The sequence below is a fragment of the Cataglyphis hispanica genome, chromosome 24 (assembly GCF_021464435.1).
Source record: "Cataglyphis hispanica isolate Lineage 1 chromosome 24, ULB_Chis1_1.0, whole genome shotgun sequence".
NCBI lineage: Eukaryota > Metazoa > Arthropoda > Insecta > Hymenoptera > Formicidae > Cataglyphis > Cataglyphis hispanica.
Window position 1 is genome coordinate 403,564 of NC_065977.1, and position 17,326 is coordinate 420,889.

Below are 17,326 nucleotides of genomic sequence, written 5' to 3' on the forward strand. Positions count from 1 at the left end.
TAAAGTCGTGATATTTCACTGAAGCAAGGACATGTACGCAAATCACAAATAAAATATTATACTAAAATAATATATAAAATTTTGTAAAAGCTTTTAAGTATATACGATATATTTGATGGTCAAATGACATGAAATCGCTTCTATTTGTACTTATCATGTACTTTAATTACCTGACAGTTAACCATCGAATTTTGATTGAATTTTCCCTGATCGCTCTTAGTGCTGCCAGTTAAGTTACTGCTCGATTTGCTGTTGCTCGAATTGTTGCCTAGAGAAACGCAACTACGCCGCTTAGTGGAATCTGGTGATTCTGCTGGACTGTATTGCGTAGACAGAGGATTTAAGATTGCCGATGAAGGTTTGGTCTCAGCCGTCGAATTGGATGTTACAGAAGTAGCACTACTGCTACCTCCTGAAAATTAACAGAATTTATTTTCAACTTTTGTTATTATAACATTATAAATCAATAAAAAGTTATTAAGAAAAATAAATAATTTCTATTTATATCAAAATATAAAAAAAATTCTAGAAAAACAACTTCAAAATTCTCATTATAGAATGGAATAGATATATTTATCTCTTTCTCAAATTTATTTCCTAAAATTGATTATATAAATTAATAAAGAGAATATCAGAATTATATTACCTCCATTGATGCCGGGCCTCAAACTGCGTTGATTGGCAGAATGTTCTTCCAATAGCCTGACAACTGTATCGTGACCACTTTTAGCAGCTACTTTAATAGCGTTCCGTCCGCAGTGATCGGAATGATTCGGATCAGCTCCGTGATTTAAAAGTGCCCGGACGCAGTGCTCGTGTCCTTCCTGAGCGGCAATACCTACACAAATTGCTTTTTTATCAGCTAAAGTATTCCTGTCTGATAAAAAAAATTCAGTAAAAGTTTAATAAAAAAACATTTTTAAATACAGAATCGTTATTAGTTTTACTCGTACAATTATAGATTATTCATGGTTGACTATACCTAGAGCTGTTGCACCTTGATTGCAAGTATGATCAGGAGTGGCGCCATGTTCCAGGAGCAACCTGACAATCGCTGCGTGTCCTTGCCAAGCGGCCGAATGAAGTGGCGTTCTGTTCTCATTATCGCAAGCGTTCACGCTAGCTCCACCATCCGTTAGCAACAAAGCTACCATTTCCACGTGTCCTTGCCAAGCGCTTACATGCAATGATGTCCTACCCTGTAAAATACAAATATATTAATTTCTGTAGCTGCAATTTAAAATAATAATTTAAAGCTTCTTTTTCAAACTTAAAATTGATAATTACTAACTTCTGAATCTCTACTTTCTACATCGGCGCTCGCATGTTCCAACAGAAACCTCGCCATAGCTAATCTGTTTTCTAATGCAAGTATATATAGAGTGCTCCTTCCGTCAGCATCCTTCGCGTTAACATCAGCATTGCGCGATAATAATATTTTCACGGTGTCGTAATGTCCCTCTAAGGCTGCTAATCTACAAATATGAAAAACAATATATATATATATAAAAATATTGCTGATCTTATTTTATATCTCATTTCAATCCTGTTTTTATCTATATAAAGCATTAGTGCATTACCTTAAAGCAGTTTTACCATCGTGAGCATGCTGATCTATAGGCGCGCCGTGATGTTCCAATAATCTTTCTACCAACGACGTGTGCCCTTCTTGCGCCGCAAGCATAAGAGCGCTTTTACCATCATTGTCCGTTTCATCGATCTTCGCGCCAGCTTCTAGTAACGCCTCGCAGACGTCGATGTGACCCTCGAACGCCGCATAGTGTAAAGGGGTCCAGCCAGAATTGTCTCTGTGCTGTTCATCTAGGCCTTATGTCAAGAAATTACATCTCTTTATGCACTTACATAGCACTCACACGCACAATGTAGCGCTTGCGCTAGTTAAATCAATTTTACCTCTAGCAAGTAATTGCTTTACGACATCCGTACCGCCCTGCGCGGCAGCCACGCTGAGAACGGTTCTGCCTTCGTTGTCTATAGTGTCGACGCAGCAGCCCCAGTATAATAAGAGCTTCACAACCGATCCGTGTCCCATACTCGCAGCCGCCCACAAAGGCGTTCTCCCGGTGACGTCGCAATGATCCATATCCGCATCAAATTCCAGAAGCAAATCGCAAACGTCTCGATGACCCTCGAACGCAGCAACTAATAATGGAGTCATACCATCCTTATCTTCATGATCCACGGTAGCACCGCGCTCTAAAAGTATCGTGACAACCTGCGACACATGCAATCATCACGTTTAATGTAATGTATGCAAAGTTAATTCTCATTCGTAATTATATTTTCATCTTTAGTTAAAATCATTTTATCGCACCTATAGAACGATAAACTAATTCAATATAAAACAATCGAGTGTCCTCGAAATGATATATTTACGACACGGTTTAATAAATATATATATATATATATATATATATATATATATATATATAAAGATTATATAAATAATAATATTAATTAATTAAATTAATATTCATATACAGGATAGACATACCTTTGCATATCCGTGATTGGCAGGAACGCAAAGTGCGGCGACGCTAAGCGCAGTTCTACCGTCACTGTCGGCGTGATCGATTTCAGCTCCGAAATCCAAAAGATGTTCTACAATCTCGCTGTGACCCATGTACGCCGCGGCGATCAGAGCTGTTCTGCCCTCATCATCTGTTCTATTAACATCTGCACCGTGTTTTAAAAGAGCTTTAACGATATCTTCGTGGCCGCCCCACGCGGCCGCTCGCAACGCGGTACGTTGATCCCAATCCGCGCAATCCACCATAGCCCCGTGTTTCAAAAGTTGTTCGACCACCTGAAATAGAGAGGAGCTCGTGAGAAACGTCCGCTTCTCTCTCTTCTTTGCAAAACTTACAATTTAATTTTTTATTCAGTAAAAAATTACCACTTATATCTTTATAACGCACGGTTAATGAATTTGCACATTTTTTGGAAATTTATAAATTAAATTTAATTCTACCTGAGTATGTCCTCCCCAGGCAGCAGCTCTGAGGGCAGTCCAGCCATCACAATCTGCGTGATCTGCCCTCGCGCCGGCAGCTAAAAGAACACGCACCACATCCGCGTAACCGTGCCTTGCGGCTAAATTTAATGGCGTCTGTCCATTCCGATCGACCGCTTCCAATTTTGCCTGTAAAATTAAAAATTTATCAAATTAAATATTTTAAAATATAAATAATATTATATTATTTGATCAATGATCTTAAGTAAGCATAGCTTGACTATTTGAACTTTATTCTGTATGAAGCTATCTATGTAGATAGCTAGTTTTTTAACTATATAATCGAAACTTGTATTAATCTACGAAGAATTTGTATACCTGAGGACAGGCTGCAAGCGCTAACTCTAGCAGAGATGCATTGCCATCAGCGGCTAATGTGTGCAACACCGTTCGTCCATAAGAATCTGCTTGATTGATATCTCCACTTTCACCGAGAAGCTCCGTTAACGGTTCATTTGGAGATTCATCAATGGGACTTACGTCTTGTGAAACCTTTGTATAAGAAATGCACAATACTATTTGTCTTATAAATTATTTTCTAGCATATATCAATGCGCTATAGTTTAGCGATATACTGTTGAATGTATTACAAATCATTTACTTATGATACGATTTAATGAAATTTATTATCTTCTATACATATATTATTCATCTTTTTATCATAAAAAAGAATTATGACTACAAAAGTAGATTAGATATTAATATATTAGATTACTATTTTATCAGTTTTTCCTGTGACTCACATATTTTTATCACTAAATTAGATGTTTCTATATACTTTATTATAATTTCCGGAGAAACTTTCATAATATAGAAAATAAATTTAAAGATTATAATGTCATTATCGAAATTAATACAAGGAAACGTGCCTCAGAAGCAGAAATTAAGAAGAAACGAGGGGATTACAGCGCGGTAAACGTAAAATTTATTAAATTTTAATTCAATTCAGCAAGATTATAACTTTCTACTTGTAATAAACTTGTTTGTACCGAATAAAATATTGAATACACTTAAGAGCTAAGCGTCCCGACTGTACTCAGCTAATTATGCCATAGAAGAATCACCTTTTCCTCTCGTATTATTATAAAAAACGTTTTTAACAAAAAATAAAATCACCTGACTAGAAGAAACGGCATCTTTGCTAGCGTCGTCATCAATGGTCTTTTCAGAGGGTTTAGCGCCAGCGTCGATCAACAATCTGAGGAGCTTTACGTCTTGCCTGGGCCAGAGAATACACTCGGAGCTATCTAAATAACAGCCTTCGATGGGCGCGTTACTACCAATCATCCAAAGTACTTGAAGTGTGTGGACGTCTAGAGTGGTGTTAGCCGGAACGCTCGTAATCGCGCGTTGCAAGTGTTGAGCCAGCACGCAGATCTCATCAGGATTGAGCTCGGGACCACGAAGAGTGTAATAGGCCGCCAGCATAGCGTGGCCCTCGGTGGCTGAACAGAGATACTTTTGCGTACAATGTTTGACGTCAAGTAACCACTCGGCGAAGCTGTGGTGAAAGAGCATCAATGCTCCGGCACGCGAGACCGATATCACTCGGCGCAGAAGATGAAGCCGGCGATTAAAATCCTCCACGGTGATGCCGACACAGGCTGTCTTCACGCTCTCATATAGAATTTCCTGGGTGATGGGTAATTTAGCGGCGAGTATGACGTTGAGAAGAGGCTGCACCTTGTTGAATTGTTTCCTACTGAAGAGTCGTTGGCAGAGCCAGAGATATAGGCCGTTCAGCGTACCCGGAATCTCGCGCACCTCGCGTAAAACAATAAAATTCTCCGCCACACCATCAAGCACTTTCTCCAGATACAGAAAGCAACCGTTGCTCTTTATGTGCAACTGGTTCAGCATTTCGGCGGTGTCGCGCGAGATGTGTTGTCTGAGAGAAAATAATTTATAAAAATATTAGCAAAAAGTGATTATATTTAATATAAGTTTTGAGTGATTTCGCGTGATTGACGTGTACATTGAATTATATCACTTAATTATTTCAAATATTTATATCGATAAATTATTGATAAATAATGCAAATTTTTACGCTATTTCTTGTAAATTTATAATGTAAATTGTAAACTTTGACATTAAATTCTAGCAATAACTAGTGTAACAATTTGCATTATTATATGAAATTGTAAATTTATTTCTATTAATTATACATATACGATTTAAATACATTTTTTCAAAAAATAATTGTCGACAAAATATGACATTATACGTTAATAAGTTAATAATCAAGTTTCATACACAATAATATAAAAATCTCGTTACCTAAGCGCATCCTCTTGATCCAGCCGCGCGAGTATATACTGCTGAACATCTCTGACGACCTGGGACTTTCTCAGATCGTCCAGTGAGATCTTGCGAAAGCCGGTGAACATGCGCGAGATAGTCTTACTCTGTCGTCGAGCTGTGCAGACTAACAAGAGCCACTGTGGGAACAGATGGTGGTGATTAGCCAGTAATTCAGCTATCGTGCGACTGACGTTATCGTTCTCTCTTCGCGAATCCCTGGTGCCGGTCTGCGGTGGATTCAATGTCTGTCCTTCGTCAATCGAGTCCACCAGCAGAAAGAGACAGTTTTTCGGTGGTTCAACCTCTAACAACGGAAACAATAGGGCCTTTTTCAAGGCATCGTCCGGATCTCGATCTAAAACATCTGGTTGTAACGCGGCCTGTATCTCTGGATCAGTTCGTAGTTTCTCGGCGTAGGCTTCCGCGATAGCCTCTCTGGAGGTGAGAAGCGGCGCGGCAGCCGTGACGGTTGTCGTCGTTGTTGCCGTTGTGACCGCCGTTGCAGGCGTCACAGTCGTTGTAGTCGCCGTCGTTGTCGCCGTGAGCATCATAGTCGTGGTGACCGAGGTTGCGGTCGCCGTTGCGGATGTTGTGGGTGAAGAGGTTGATATAGACGACGATCGATGATGAATGCCATCCGTGCAGCTGGCCTGGAGCAATTGGGCGACTAGAGATCGCACGAATTGAGCGGGCGACAGGGAAGCCTCGCTTCTGGCTTGACAAAAGTGTCGGGCCAAGAGTCGGCGATTCAAGGAGCGCTGATGCCTCGCGGAAGCGCCGTTCGACGGCCACGCTAATTCGGCGCAGAGCGCCGTCTTTCCGCTTCCCGGTCCGCCCACGATCAGAGCACCGCATGTCTTCGATTGCGGCCGCTGTTCCAGACAATGCGACAGCTTCGTAAAGGCCCATTCACGACAGAAGAAACGCTTCTTCTCGATCACCGGTGCCGCCATCTCGAAATCTTGATATCTATGCGTTTTGTTCGATCAATTCGTCTCGAGTTTTCTTCTCCTTTGACCCTGCTTTTAACTTATCGGGGTTTTATCGAGGTTCCTTCACGTAAATCAATTGACATAAGAGTAGATCTTTGGCATAGGTTTCACTATATCGATCCGTGCGTGTTTCGGCACGCCTCAACTCGGCGCTTCTCGGAGAGATATCTATCTTTCGGATCTAGATTATTCTCCTCGGTATTGTGATTAAATGTTGATCTGTATATATATCTGTCAGTGTGTAGATGAAGAGATCGGCTTCAGATCGGCTTAAGTGCGATGACAAGATTGATCCGACTGCGCTGTTCTGTCAATGGAACATCGGTGGGAGCCCCAGGGGGCTCTGAGGCTTCCTCTGACTCCATTCAGGCTTCTCATCGCCTTGTGACCGGCCAACAATGAGTTTTGCGCCCTTGCATGCTATCTGAAACAAGAAGATATTATCGCTATAGCTTTTGAACAACTCGTGGGCGCGATAAATGTATCGCGATATTGTCAGTAGACTATGTTATCACTATTAATTAGACAATTTTTTAAATATTATCAATTATAAATCAAATTAAATATGCTCACAAAAGATAATATAAAATAAATCCCGCTACAATTTAATCAAAAAATCATGTTTATTAAATAACACAATATTATATTTAATAAATAAAAGTTCTCTCGAATAAATTAAAAACATATATCATTTGATATAATTTGATATAAAAAATTATAAAATGATACAAAAAATTGTAAATAGTTTCAATATAAATATATATATATATATATATATATATATATATATATATATATATATTTAAATAAGAATTAAGCAGTTGTAGTATTAAAATTTATTTATAATAATTATATTTATTTTTATTGATTATATTATCTTTATTAATTATAGATCTACCTATTTATATATAATATAATAACATATCTCTTTGCCTCTGCGGAATTTCAAAAAATTTTTAATTTACACGACTCGAATATATCCTATGTATTCTCCACAGATGCAGTCTTTAAAAAAAATCTTAGCTTCCTCGAATCTCTTTATAATTAACTGACCCAACTAACCGTCTAATTGATTCGTTCAGTGTTAATCTTTGGGTTAGACGCTTATATAAGTTCTGGCGGCCGTTAGACGATTAGATGGCCCCTTCCGAGACTTTAATCATTCCTTACTTCGTCCTAACTTCGTACTATCTCCCCAAGAGCCCGAGGTAAAACGATATTAAGTTAAAACGCTCTTCCGTTTAGTTAAGATGGATTAGTACACTGTCCATTAATTCGATAATTAATATTCGTAATATGGCGGAAAGTTCAACGATCTCTCCTAATGCGTCCCACCGGATGCTGCTGGATTTATTATCGCGAAAGAAGATAAATTATTTTCAGTAAGATATCGCGATTCTTATGCGTGCATCTTCGATTCACACGCGAGTTAGAAATTTTTTTACGTAACGACGCGTTACGACAATTCTGACGCTCTCATCGTCATTTCCGCTCCCCAAAATGTACGTTTTACTCTCTCGCCTCGATGAATTACGAATGCGTTCCCGCGGTATATCGTAGAATGATTCGATTTCGTTTCGCGGATGCGAAGCCTGGACCGTTAACGTATAATTGCGTTACGCGCGACGAAATTGCCACGCGACCATCTCGCTCTTCTCTCTCTCTCTCTCTCTCTCTCTCTTTCTCTCTCTTGCAACGCGGTTGGAAAATGTGTTGCGCGAGAAAACGTGGAAATGGTTTCACCGAAAGCCACAAATCCGACTGTCGCATCGAGCTAGGCATGCGTATGTGTTGCGCGAGTACATATATGTATATATCAGAAACGTGTGTAACGAAAGATCGTTCGGTTGCAGCACGTCGACCCGATAATGTAGGGACGAAGGACCGCAAATCTAACTCGTAGCCGGAAGTGGCGCGATAAATCTTGCGTTTATCTGCCGACCGAAAGGCAATCAGACCGCGGGCGGTCTAATACTTTTCTTTGTTTTTTAATTGAACAGCTGTTTATTTACAATAACTACCGTCGTATAACTAACGAGGAAATCTCGCAAATCCGAAAATTATTATTATTTTGATGAAAGTTTATACATATGTAGGGGGAGGAGGAGGAGGAGGAAGAGGAGGAGTAAATAGATAAATTTAGAAATTTTTAGTTGTGGTCGAAAAATGATTCTAAGAGATGAAATCATCTCTCATATATAAAACGACCTTTTGCTTTCCTCGAATAATATCTCGAAAATTATTTAAGATATCAATAAATATTTTATACAAAAGTTTCACGGTAAAAGCATCTTTATTTGACTACATTAATAAAATTAAAAAAAATAATTATTAAAAAAAGTTTTTTCAAAAATCTTTGGATATGCAAAATTTCATCAATAAAATAAAATCAAATAAAATTAAAAAAAAAATAATTGTTAAAAAAGATTTTCTTTTTTAATTTTTGATGTGTAAAATTTCATCAAAATCAAAATTTTCGCGTTCACGAAGTTCCTTTGTAAATCTTACTTATTAAAATTTCGTTAAAGCGGATATCCACTTCAAATCAACTTGGAAATATATGCTTTTCTGGATCTGGACATTCGTCTTCCTGAAACTTGGTTCGCGGAATCAAGTTCCTCTCTCGCGATCATTTATAACTAAAAGTACGAGAGAGTACCTCGACATTTTAAAAGAAGGGAAAAGATTATCGCTCGTCGTGGTTTTTTACAATACCATTGAGCATTCTTGATTTATGTGCCGCGAGGCGAGCCGTACACTCTCGAAACTTATGTTCGGGCACCAAGTTAATAACTATGTCGCTTCATTTGAGTTCGTTCACCCGTGACTATGCTTGCCGCAGGACTTGGAAGCAGCGAGACTTGGAAACTGCTACCGTAACATTGTTACAGTAAATAAACACGATAAATGCACGCTTGCATATACAATCTGACGTTTGGTGCCTCGGTAAATGCCACAACATTCGACCCATATTCCAACAATGACCGCGACCCGTTTATTATTAGAAGCGGAGACACCGCTCTAAAGAGATGACGTGATCGTCATCCGATGTAATAAAAAAGATGCGGCATCGCGTCTCTTCAATAATTATCACCAGCAAATAATATGCGAACTGAAGATGAGAAATAAGATCGCGAGAATCTCATCACAAATAAAGCTCTACCGACGTTTAATCAATTCTTTAAGAAATAAAATCATTCGCATAGAATTATTCATTCGCCATTCATTCACAATTAAATATATAACTAGAGATTATTAAGATTTTAATTATGGATTAAAAATTATAAATTACGCGCTATAAAAATATCGTGAGATGCGTTTTAGGTAGCTTTCACATAATATATTTATTTTCATATGTTATTCACATAATTTGTAAATACGAATATAATTACATCCGTCATATAATGTATAATACATAATTGATAATGTGTTAATCAATCTTATTAAAGTTGGTCATTATTGTGAAAATTATATTTTAATCTGTTTAATTTTATTACATATTTCATTTGATCAAAAAAAGAATTAAAAAGACATATGGATTTTTTTCAATTTTCTGACATATGTACTTACAATCAGACAAAGAAGTGTGTATATGATAGCACATGTGTGAGATGGAAAGGGTTAAAAGCGTCACGGTTGTAAGCATGAGAAGGAGGGAGGAAGGGAGGGAAAGGGAGACGGGCAGTACCCGATGTTTCCTTTCTCACGTTATGCTTTCTCCCTATTCCGTCTTGCGCCCTAACTGATCGATTTCCGCTCCCTACCGTCAACTCCGCGCCGACCTCGACGAATGCGAAATTTATCCTCGACAGAGCAACCGAATTCAATCAAGGAATATGGGCGCACTGGGTCCATTTACATGCAAAAACGTAATACGCTGGTATTCATCGATAAACGGTAGCACGATTCATTTCATGAGCAATATAAATATAAACAGAATCTAGAGAAATAATTTTCACAAGCGAGATTGAATAACGATAAGTGCAAAAAAGGAACATTCTTCGTTAAATCGTTTATCTTTTAAAAATGTATTATCTACGATCAAATCAGTTTTCTGTAAGCTGATCAATCTTTTTTTTATATTTATAATTGTTCTTAATGTTGATGGGAAAAAAAAAACCAAAAAATTATTTAGATTTCTTTCTCATTGTTTGGCAGTGTCTATTACATGATCTGCTATCATAACAAATACGCATATATACGAATATATCTTTTTTTTCATAATTGCATTAGAAAAGATCGATATATTTTCGCCTATTTTCCATTTTACAATTATATTCCATTTGCGAAAATAAACGAATGGAAAACTTCGAATTTCTCGTATAAAACTTATGATGACTTACATCGAAAGATAGTGGCGCAATTTTAGTCCTCGGTGGATAGCAAGCGGCTGCGACGCGTTTCCCTCATTTCTCATCGCGCGATGGAAGTAGAAACGGAGATGAAAGCGTGTGATTTTCTCAAGGTGAAATGATCTCGTCGTTTGTCTGAATATACAAGGGTCTGTCTACTTTGATATTGCAAAAGTTCGTCTAGACCCGAGGTCGCGAAAAAAGCATAGAATTGCACAAAAGAAAGAATATGCATGCATTTAAGGAATGTTTGCTAAACTAGATTTTTAAATAACTTCTCTCTATATGTGTGTATGTGTGTGTGTGTGTGTGTATGTGAAAGACTAAACATTAACAGATTAGTCAAGTATTTTGTGTGAATAATTAACTGTTATATTTAAATATTATATATATTATATATATTTATGTAATAATAATACTAATAATGATAATAATATTAATAATAATAATAATATTTATATAATACACAATACATGCATAAAAGTGATTAAAAACATAAAAAATTCTCTTATATTTATTTGCAATTTCGTCAAAGAATTTCATCTTCAAAATATTCATACTTTCCAAATATCCGTAGGATTCGCGACAATTTGATTATGATACGCAATCCACGATTGTCAGAAGCCTTAGTGTTTTTAATATCGAGCTTGCATAAAAGAAGAAATCAATGCGCGAGGGTCGATAAAAAAAAACAACCCTCGAGGCGTTTCAAATTCATCTCTCACTTTTAATTCGGTTACGCGGAGTTGCTTCGCCGCACTCGTTGCATACGAATACATTATGCATCGGGTTGCACGCGTGCTAGCTAACACCTACGCAGCCATGCGTGCCAGAGATCTCGTTTATAGACACAGGAAGAACTTCTTCCTGTACTAAGAGAGAGAAAGAGAGACATCTCTTTCGTTTGCCGTCTTGTATTTCGAGCCGTAAAATCGGCGCAACGTGTCCTTTGTATGAATTTTATATTCAAATGAGAAAATTCCGTAGACAAAAGTTAAAAACGATCGAAGATTTAATACGATGTGTTTTCTTTCAAACCATAGACGAGTTTGCGCGATTCGGTTACACTTGAAATAAAATCTGTTTGCGTGTTTTACGAATATATAAAATTTGTATTTCGTATTATCACCACGATATGGCCGAAACTTTAAAAATACTTGCTTTGAAGACAAAAAAATTTTGAAAATTTGCGTTATGTGTTTTTTGTACAAATATCTGAACAATTTTTCAAAAAAGTTAAAAAGAATAAAAAATATTTATTTTAAAAATTCTTTTTAGCAATAAAAAATTTTTGTATAAAATCGCGTATTTGCAAATTCCTTTTTGAAAAAGCGTCAAAGATTTTTAATTTAATGGGTTCTGATAAAATGTTAATTTCTTATGACGTCACTCTCCCCTCTCGGGAATCCGAAATCAAGTTCGTAAACGGGATCCAGTCGATTCTCTCCGAGGACGCGAATTAACTTTCCGATGGCGTAAAATCGTGCAGGAATAACTTGTCCACAAAATAGCTGATCGTCGGTTAATCCGTTCACGTCACAATGTACGTGCTCGCTGAACCAATTCCATCACAATTGCATTTCGATTAGTGCGAAAACGTAGACATTGGAGGAGATTATAAGGGCGCAACTTTATACTAAATTTTATCATACAGCATTTTTGATATAAACAAAAAAAAAAACAAAATGTGAAAGCAGGGCTAATATTTTGCACATTAAATTTCTAACTAAATTTTTAAATTAAGGAAATGCAGTCAACTGACATCAAAATTTATACACATGTATTAAAGATGTTTCCAACTGGATTACAAAAGTAAAAAGTAAAAAATTAGCTTTCTATCTCTCGTATGTGTAAAACAACTAAATGAAACGAAGGCGTGGTTGCTTCGCTCCTTATTTAGCGCAGACACGTATACCTGCATCGAGCATAAGTTTTATGTTCGCGTACGCGAGAAGATGAAATGGCAAACCATCGTTATATTCAAACTTATGAATAAAATAAAATTATCAAAGATGCCATATATTTTATTGCATGTTGTAATAAGAATATTATTGTACTATATAAATGGAATATATCGTAAATTATATTTATATTAAATTATAAAAGAAATTATAATTCTTTTAAATATCTAAGATATTAAATATCTAAAATAATTAAACTTACAGCACACAAAACAAATTCAAATTTTGACGTTATCGCATTATTTTTTTCATTGTACAATAAAATGCTGCCAATTATTTTCGGCTCTCTTCTAATACGCACATTACATGGAAACTTTTACTGTAAAGAGAAATTTATTTTTTATAACCAGAACGCTATTGTATTTCTCATTCAAAACATTTGAAGAGAACAGCTTTTGAGCGAACTTACAATATATGGATGTGGGTCTACGCGGTAATATAATTTCCATTTTAACTCCCGCGTTGCTCCAACCACTTTACACAAGGCTTTGCGCGAGCTTTCGTATGTATGTATATTCGATATGTAGGATGCAGTTCGCATCTGAAAGAAGACCCTGGCGCTTCGAGTTGTATCATTTCCTGGTTTCCAATTTCCTCATCCCCATCCTTTTGATTCCACCAAATGCGTTCTTCGTATTCGTACCCATCACCTGATTACGACAATTAATTCAGGCCGCCTTTGTATAAACGCGTCGACATTGTGTCGATGTGCGCATTAATTTTGCAATAAATCGTGTCCCAAACAGTGGGTTTAAACCGGTTTCCAGTGGCATTCAATGGTTGCTTTCGCGTATAACTACATATGGTCGCAGAGATCGACCGCGTGTAAGTTACACCGAATTAACGGGTCGTTTATCGGTCTCTCTCCCTTCCTCGCGAATTTATACGTGTCAAAATTACCATAATTATATGTTACGAAAGCGTTTATCATATTCCGAAAACTTGAGCTTCTATTACTAATTAGTGTATAATCAGCAATCATTATAATTTTCGGAAAGTAATTTAGTAGTTTTTTTTTTTATTTAAATTTATCGTTTAGTGTTATTGATAATGTCATGTGTTACATGTTAGATTTAATTCAACTCAAGCACGTGTAGCTTACGTAATTCGTAAAAATTGTTTCTCGATTTTCTTCGCGGAAATAAGCAATTTATTTTATCGTTTTAAATTTTTAAGATAAACTCCGACGCAACAATACGCGCAAATTTAAAATGTGTGTTTCAGAATGCGTTTTGACTCGTGATGACTTTTGACGTCGCAAATGCCATTCAATATTGTATGCACAACGTATTTAATTGACCGCAATAGCTTTCAATCATCAGCTGCTTCTCTCATTGTCGCACTCGCTCTCGGGAAATAAAAATTTCTTTCGCATATATATATATATATATATATATATATATATATATATATATATATATATATATATATTCTCTTCGATAAAAAAAAAACTCGCTATAAATTAACATGTGGATCAAATACGAATAACTTTGCATAAAACAATACAAAATAACAGTAATGCAAAGAGTATATTTTTACCGTCGAGTTAAAGAACGAGACATTATGTCACTGCAAATAATGACAACCGGCGGAGAAATCAAAATTTTTTTTCGTCAAAGGTTTATCACGAGCTCGGTCTTAATGAATTCTCCAGACTTAAGCAGACAATGAAAAAGTGTGAATCGCATTAGGCGGAAACACGCGGATATTTACTCAAGCCTCTTCTCTCGAATTTCGTCCAGTGATTAATCCTGTTCCACCTAATTGAAACCACACGCGTAAGACAGTCGTTTCGTAGAATTTTAAAACGCCAGTGTATTTTTTATTTCTTCTTTGATCTGTCACAATCGTTTCATTTTTTTTTTTTTTTTTTTCAAATTCGTGCCATTTAAACGAGAGCGGTGTTAATTGAACATTAACGTGTCTACGTGACGATAAAAGTGCATTCTGTACAATTTGCAAGGCAATACGTCGGGAATTGGAACGGATAAAGACTGCCATATGAATATTCAAAGCATAGCTTTTCACATTGTCGCTTTTATCTCACCCAATTAAACCAAGAGCGCGGTGTCACAATCGCGCGCTCTCCTTTGAAGGCTTTTAACCTAATTAGCATAATGTCAGTGGAAATGAAATGAGCCGATAGAACGCGCAATAACAGCTATCTATCACGGCATCCGCAGTAAGATTAAAAGCCGTCGATTCTAACAGCTGCTACTATATCGGAAAGCTCATCATCTATTAGAAGAACATTGTTAGAGACAAATTAAATTATTCGAGAGATATGGCAGGCATTATGATCTCCATTATTTCCGGGCAATTATTTCCATGCTTAAAAGCACTTATTCTTTAACCAAAGAGGAACGAATGAATATCTCAAAACCGCATTCAAGCTTTCTGTGGTAACAAAGCGACCAAAAGTATGTCATTTTCTTTTCTTAATCCAACTTTAAAATCCTGTACATGTTATATGCACATGTTCAAATAAACTTATACTAGTGTGGCTATATAATAAAAAAATTTTGTTGTATTGCGTACTTATTTAAAAATAGAAAACTGAAAAGAAATGTGAAAATACGAGAAAAATATATTGATAAAATTTTTACATTTTAGAGAAGAAAAATGTGTCAGATGGACCACAGACATGCTCGACACCAGCTGCCACATATTTATCTCTCAAAAAAGAGAAAGAAATATTCTGATGAAAAATATTTCCAAGAGAAAATATTTTGACATTTTCATAGATATTATATATCTAAGAGATGAACCAGAACAATCTTAATCTCTTTCAGGCTTGAATCTTATCATTATCATTTCGCCTTGCGCGACAGTTGTTTCTCGCGATATTTCTACAAGAGCTCGATGCAGGAAATTTCAACTTTAACCTTCGCTCTCTTCTCTCCCTGAAAGATCCGCGAACAATTGGAAGGACGAACGTGCGCCGAGCTGAAGCGCGAAACGTGCCCAACACGCGGGAGAGATAACACATGCCGGGCGAGCGAGCTCCGCGGAGAGCAGAGAGTTTACAAAGAGGATGATAAAAATAGGTCCTTCAAACTCGCTGTTCCGATTGTACGTTGCAGCGTCGAGCGAGCTAACACATCCAGACTCTCGAGTATTCCGTAAAGCGTGCCCCGGCACGACCATAGTTTCGCAAAACTTTTCGGATCGAGTTATCGCCACGTTCGGCACGGGCACGGCTATTTTGGATGTCTTATTTGATTTGCCCGGGAGCCCTCCCTCCTTTCCTCCTCACCTTCGTAAATTCAAGTTAGGTAACTCACACCCAGAGCAGCTGGAGGCGTTATGAATCATCGCCTTGTGCTCTACGTGAATCTTGCCTATCTAATCCATATCTGAAACTCGAATCTGTGTATTCGAATTTGAGGTTTCGTAAAATAAAATTTTTAATTTTATACGCAATACTGTAACACTTTATCGTAAAATTTTAAAGAGAGAAAAGGGCAACGGTAATTCCTATATCTCTCCCCATTATAATTGCTACAAATAAAATTTATTTATCGACACGTGCGTTATTCACGAAAGTGACAGGTCACGTTGTGATCTCTCGAGATCCCAAGCACGCGGATGTCGTCTCTCGCATAATGTATCGGGCAAAGTTCGAGTTTATACAAATGCGCGATAGAAATGTGTAACTATTGGGATGTTCCAGTTCGTTCCAAGCCGGAGAAAAGCCGGAGAACGAATGCCGGAAATATACATGGAACGACACGTACAAGGCGGCTATCTGCAGCCACAAGCACGGGAAGAGCGCCTAGGACCGGAAATGAAGGATGTAACGGGGTGGTGAGAACGTTGCGATATATACGATGCTGCTAATGAAATTCTAACGATGTGTGTGCAGCAGAAAATTTCTTATAAATATTTATACCCGAGCATAGTAACCGGGGCATAGATTTATCGCAGATTTTAATTTTCAATATTACACAGATGTGTGGATAAAAAGACATTTTAAGCATCGAGAGATTTCTCGATAAAAAATTAAATGTCTCAACATCGCGTAAGCTACGCTGGCAAAATGTTCGCTAGAAAGAGTCGAGTTCATTATGTAATGAAAAGTCGTGAAAACTGCATTTCATGGATATATCAATGCTTCAAGTATGAAAACGAGACTCGTGTTGCAATTCGAATAGATTATATACGGCGGCGATTTCGTATCTATGGCTGCGGTGCGGCCTATATGTATACGATCCGATAAGTTTTGCAGTCGAATCTTGCCAAGTTAAGCGGATTGCTAAGTTCGGAAAGGATTGTGCCGTACGATCGTAACTTCCAACGCAATTCGCAATTCGTAATCCGTTATCGATCGAATCGTCCCTTTTCTCATCCTCTCCCTATCATTTCCCCTCATCCTTCATCGTACAGCTGAATAACTAACAATCTTATCCGCCCAACGATGTTTACGCATTCTATGAAATTTTTTGTTATCAACCAACAGGGAATTTTCCGCACAAAAATGCAGGCTCTCTACTCGGAAACTTGAATTTCATTAAATTAATGAAATTAAAATTTACCCGTAATTCCCCGTAATTTGAGAGTCGACGATATCGTTCGCGAGTGTCCGCTTGCTTCAACAACCTGGGCGCTTCAATTTGCGGCGAGAGGAGTTTCGATCGTCGATGTCAACCATCGAAACTCCTTTCTCGTCGCCCTCCGCACGTGCCT

The 17,326-nt window shown here is 37.3% G+C and overlaps 1 protein-coding gene across 5 annotated transcripts in view; it reads right to left on the minus strand.

Annotated features, from left to right (window-relative positions):
- Positions 1 to 17,326, minus strand: part of LOC126858298 (ankyrin repeat domain-containing protein 50-like) — a 55,260-nt gene that overhangs the window by 2,809 nt on the left and 35,125 nt on the right. For 3 of the 5 annotated variants that reach the window (XM_050608511.1, XM_050608513.1, XM_050608510.1), the window contains 11 exons: positions 5,312 to 6,751; positions 4,151 to 4,922; positions 3,353 to 3,526; positions 2,993 to 3,163; positions 2,516 to 2,827; positions 1,915 to 2,236; positions 1,581 to 1,827; positions 1,292 to 1,475; positions 983 to 1,199; positions 647 to 877; positions 171 to 412 (listed from right to left, as the gene is read on the minus strand). In XM_050608511.1, coding sequence (XP_050464468.1) covers positions 171 to 412; positions 647 to 877; positions 983 to 1,199; positions 1,292 to 1,475; positions 1,581 to 1,827; positions 1,915 to 2,236; positions 2,516 to 2,827; positions 2,993 to 3,163; positions 3,353 to 3,526; positions 4,151 to 4,922; positions 5,312 to 6,288 — 3,849 coding nt within the window. In that variant the 5' untranslated portion in view covers positions 6,289 to 6,751. The remainder of the gene's footprint in view (positions 1 to 170; positions 413 to 646; positions 878 to 982; positions 1,200 to 1,291; positions 1,476 to 1,580; positions 1,828 to 1,914; positions 2,237 to 2,515; positions 2,828 to 2,992; positions 3,164 to 3,352; positions 3,527 to 4,150; positions 4,923 to 5,311; positions 6,752 to 17,326) is intronic. The other 2 variants (XM_050608514.1, XM_050608512.1) reach the window with 1 other exon arrangement.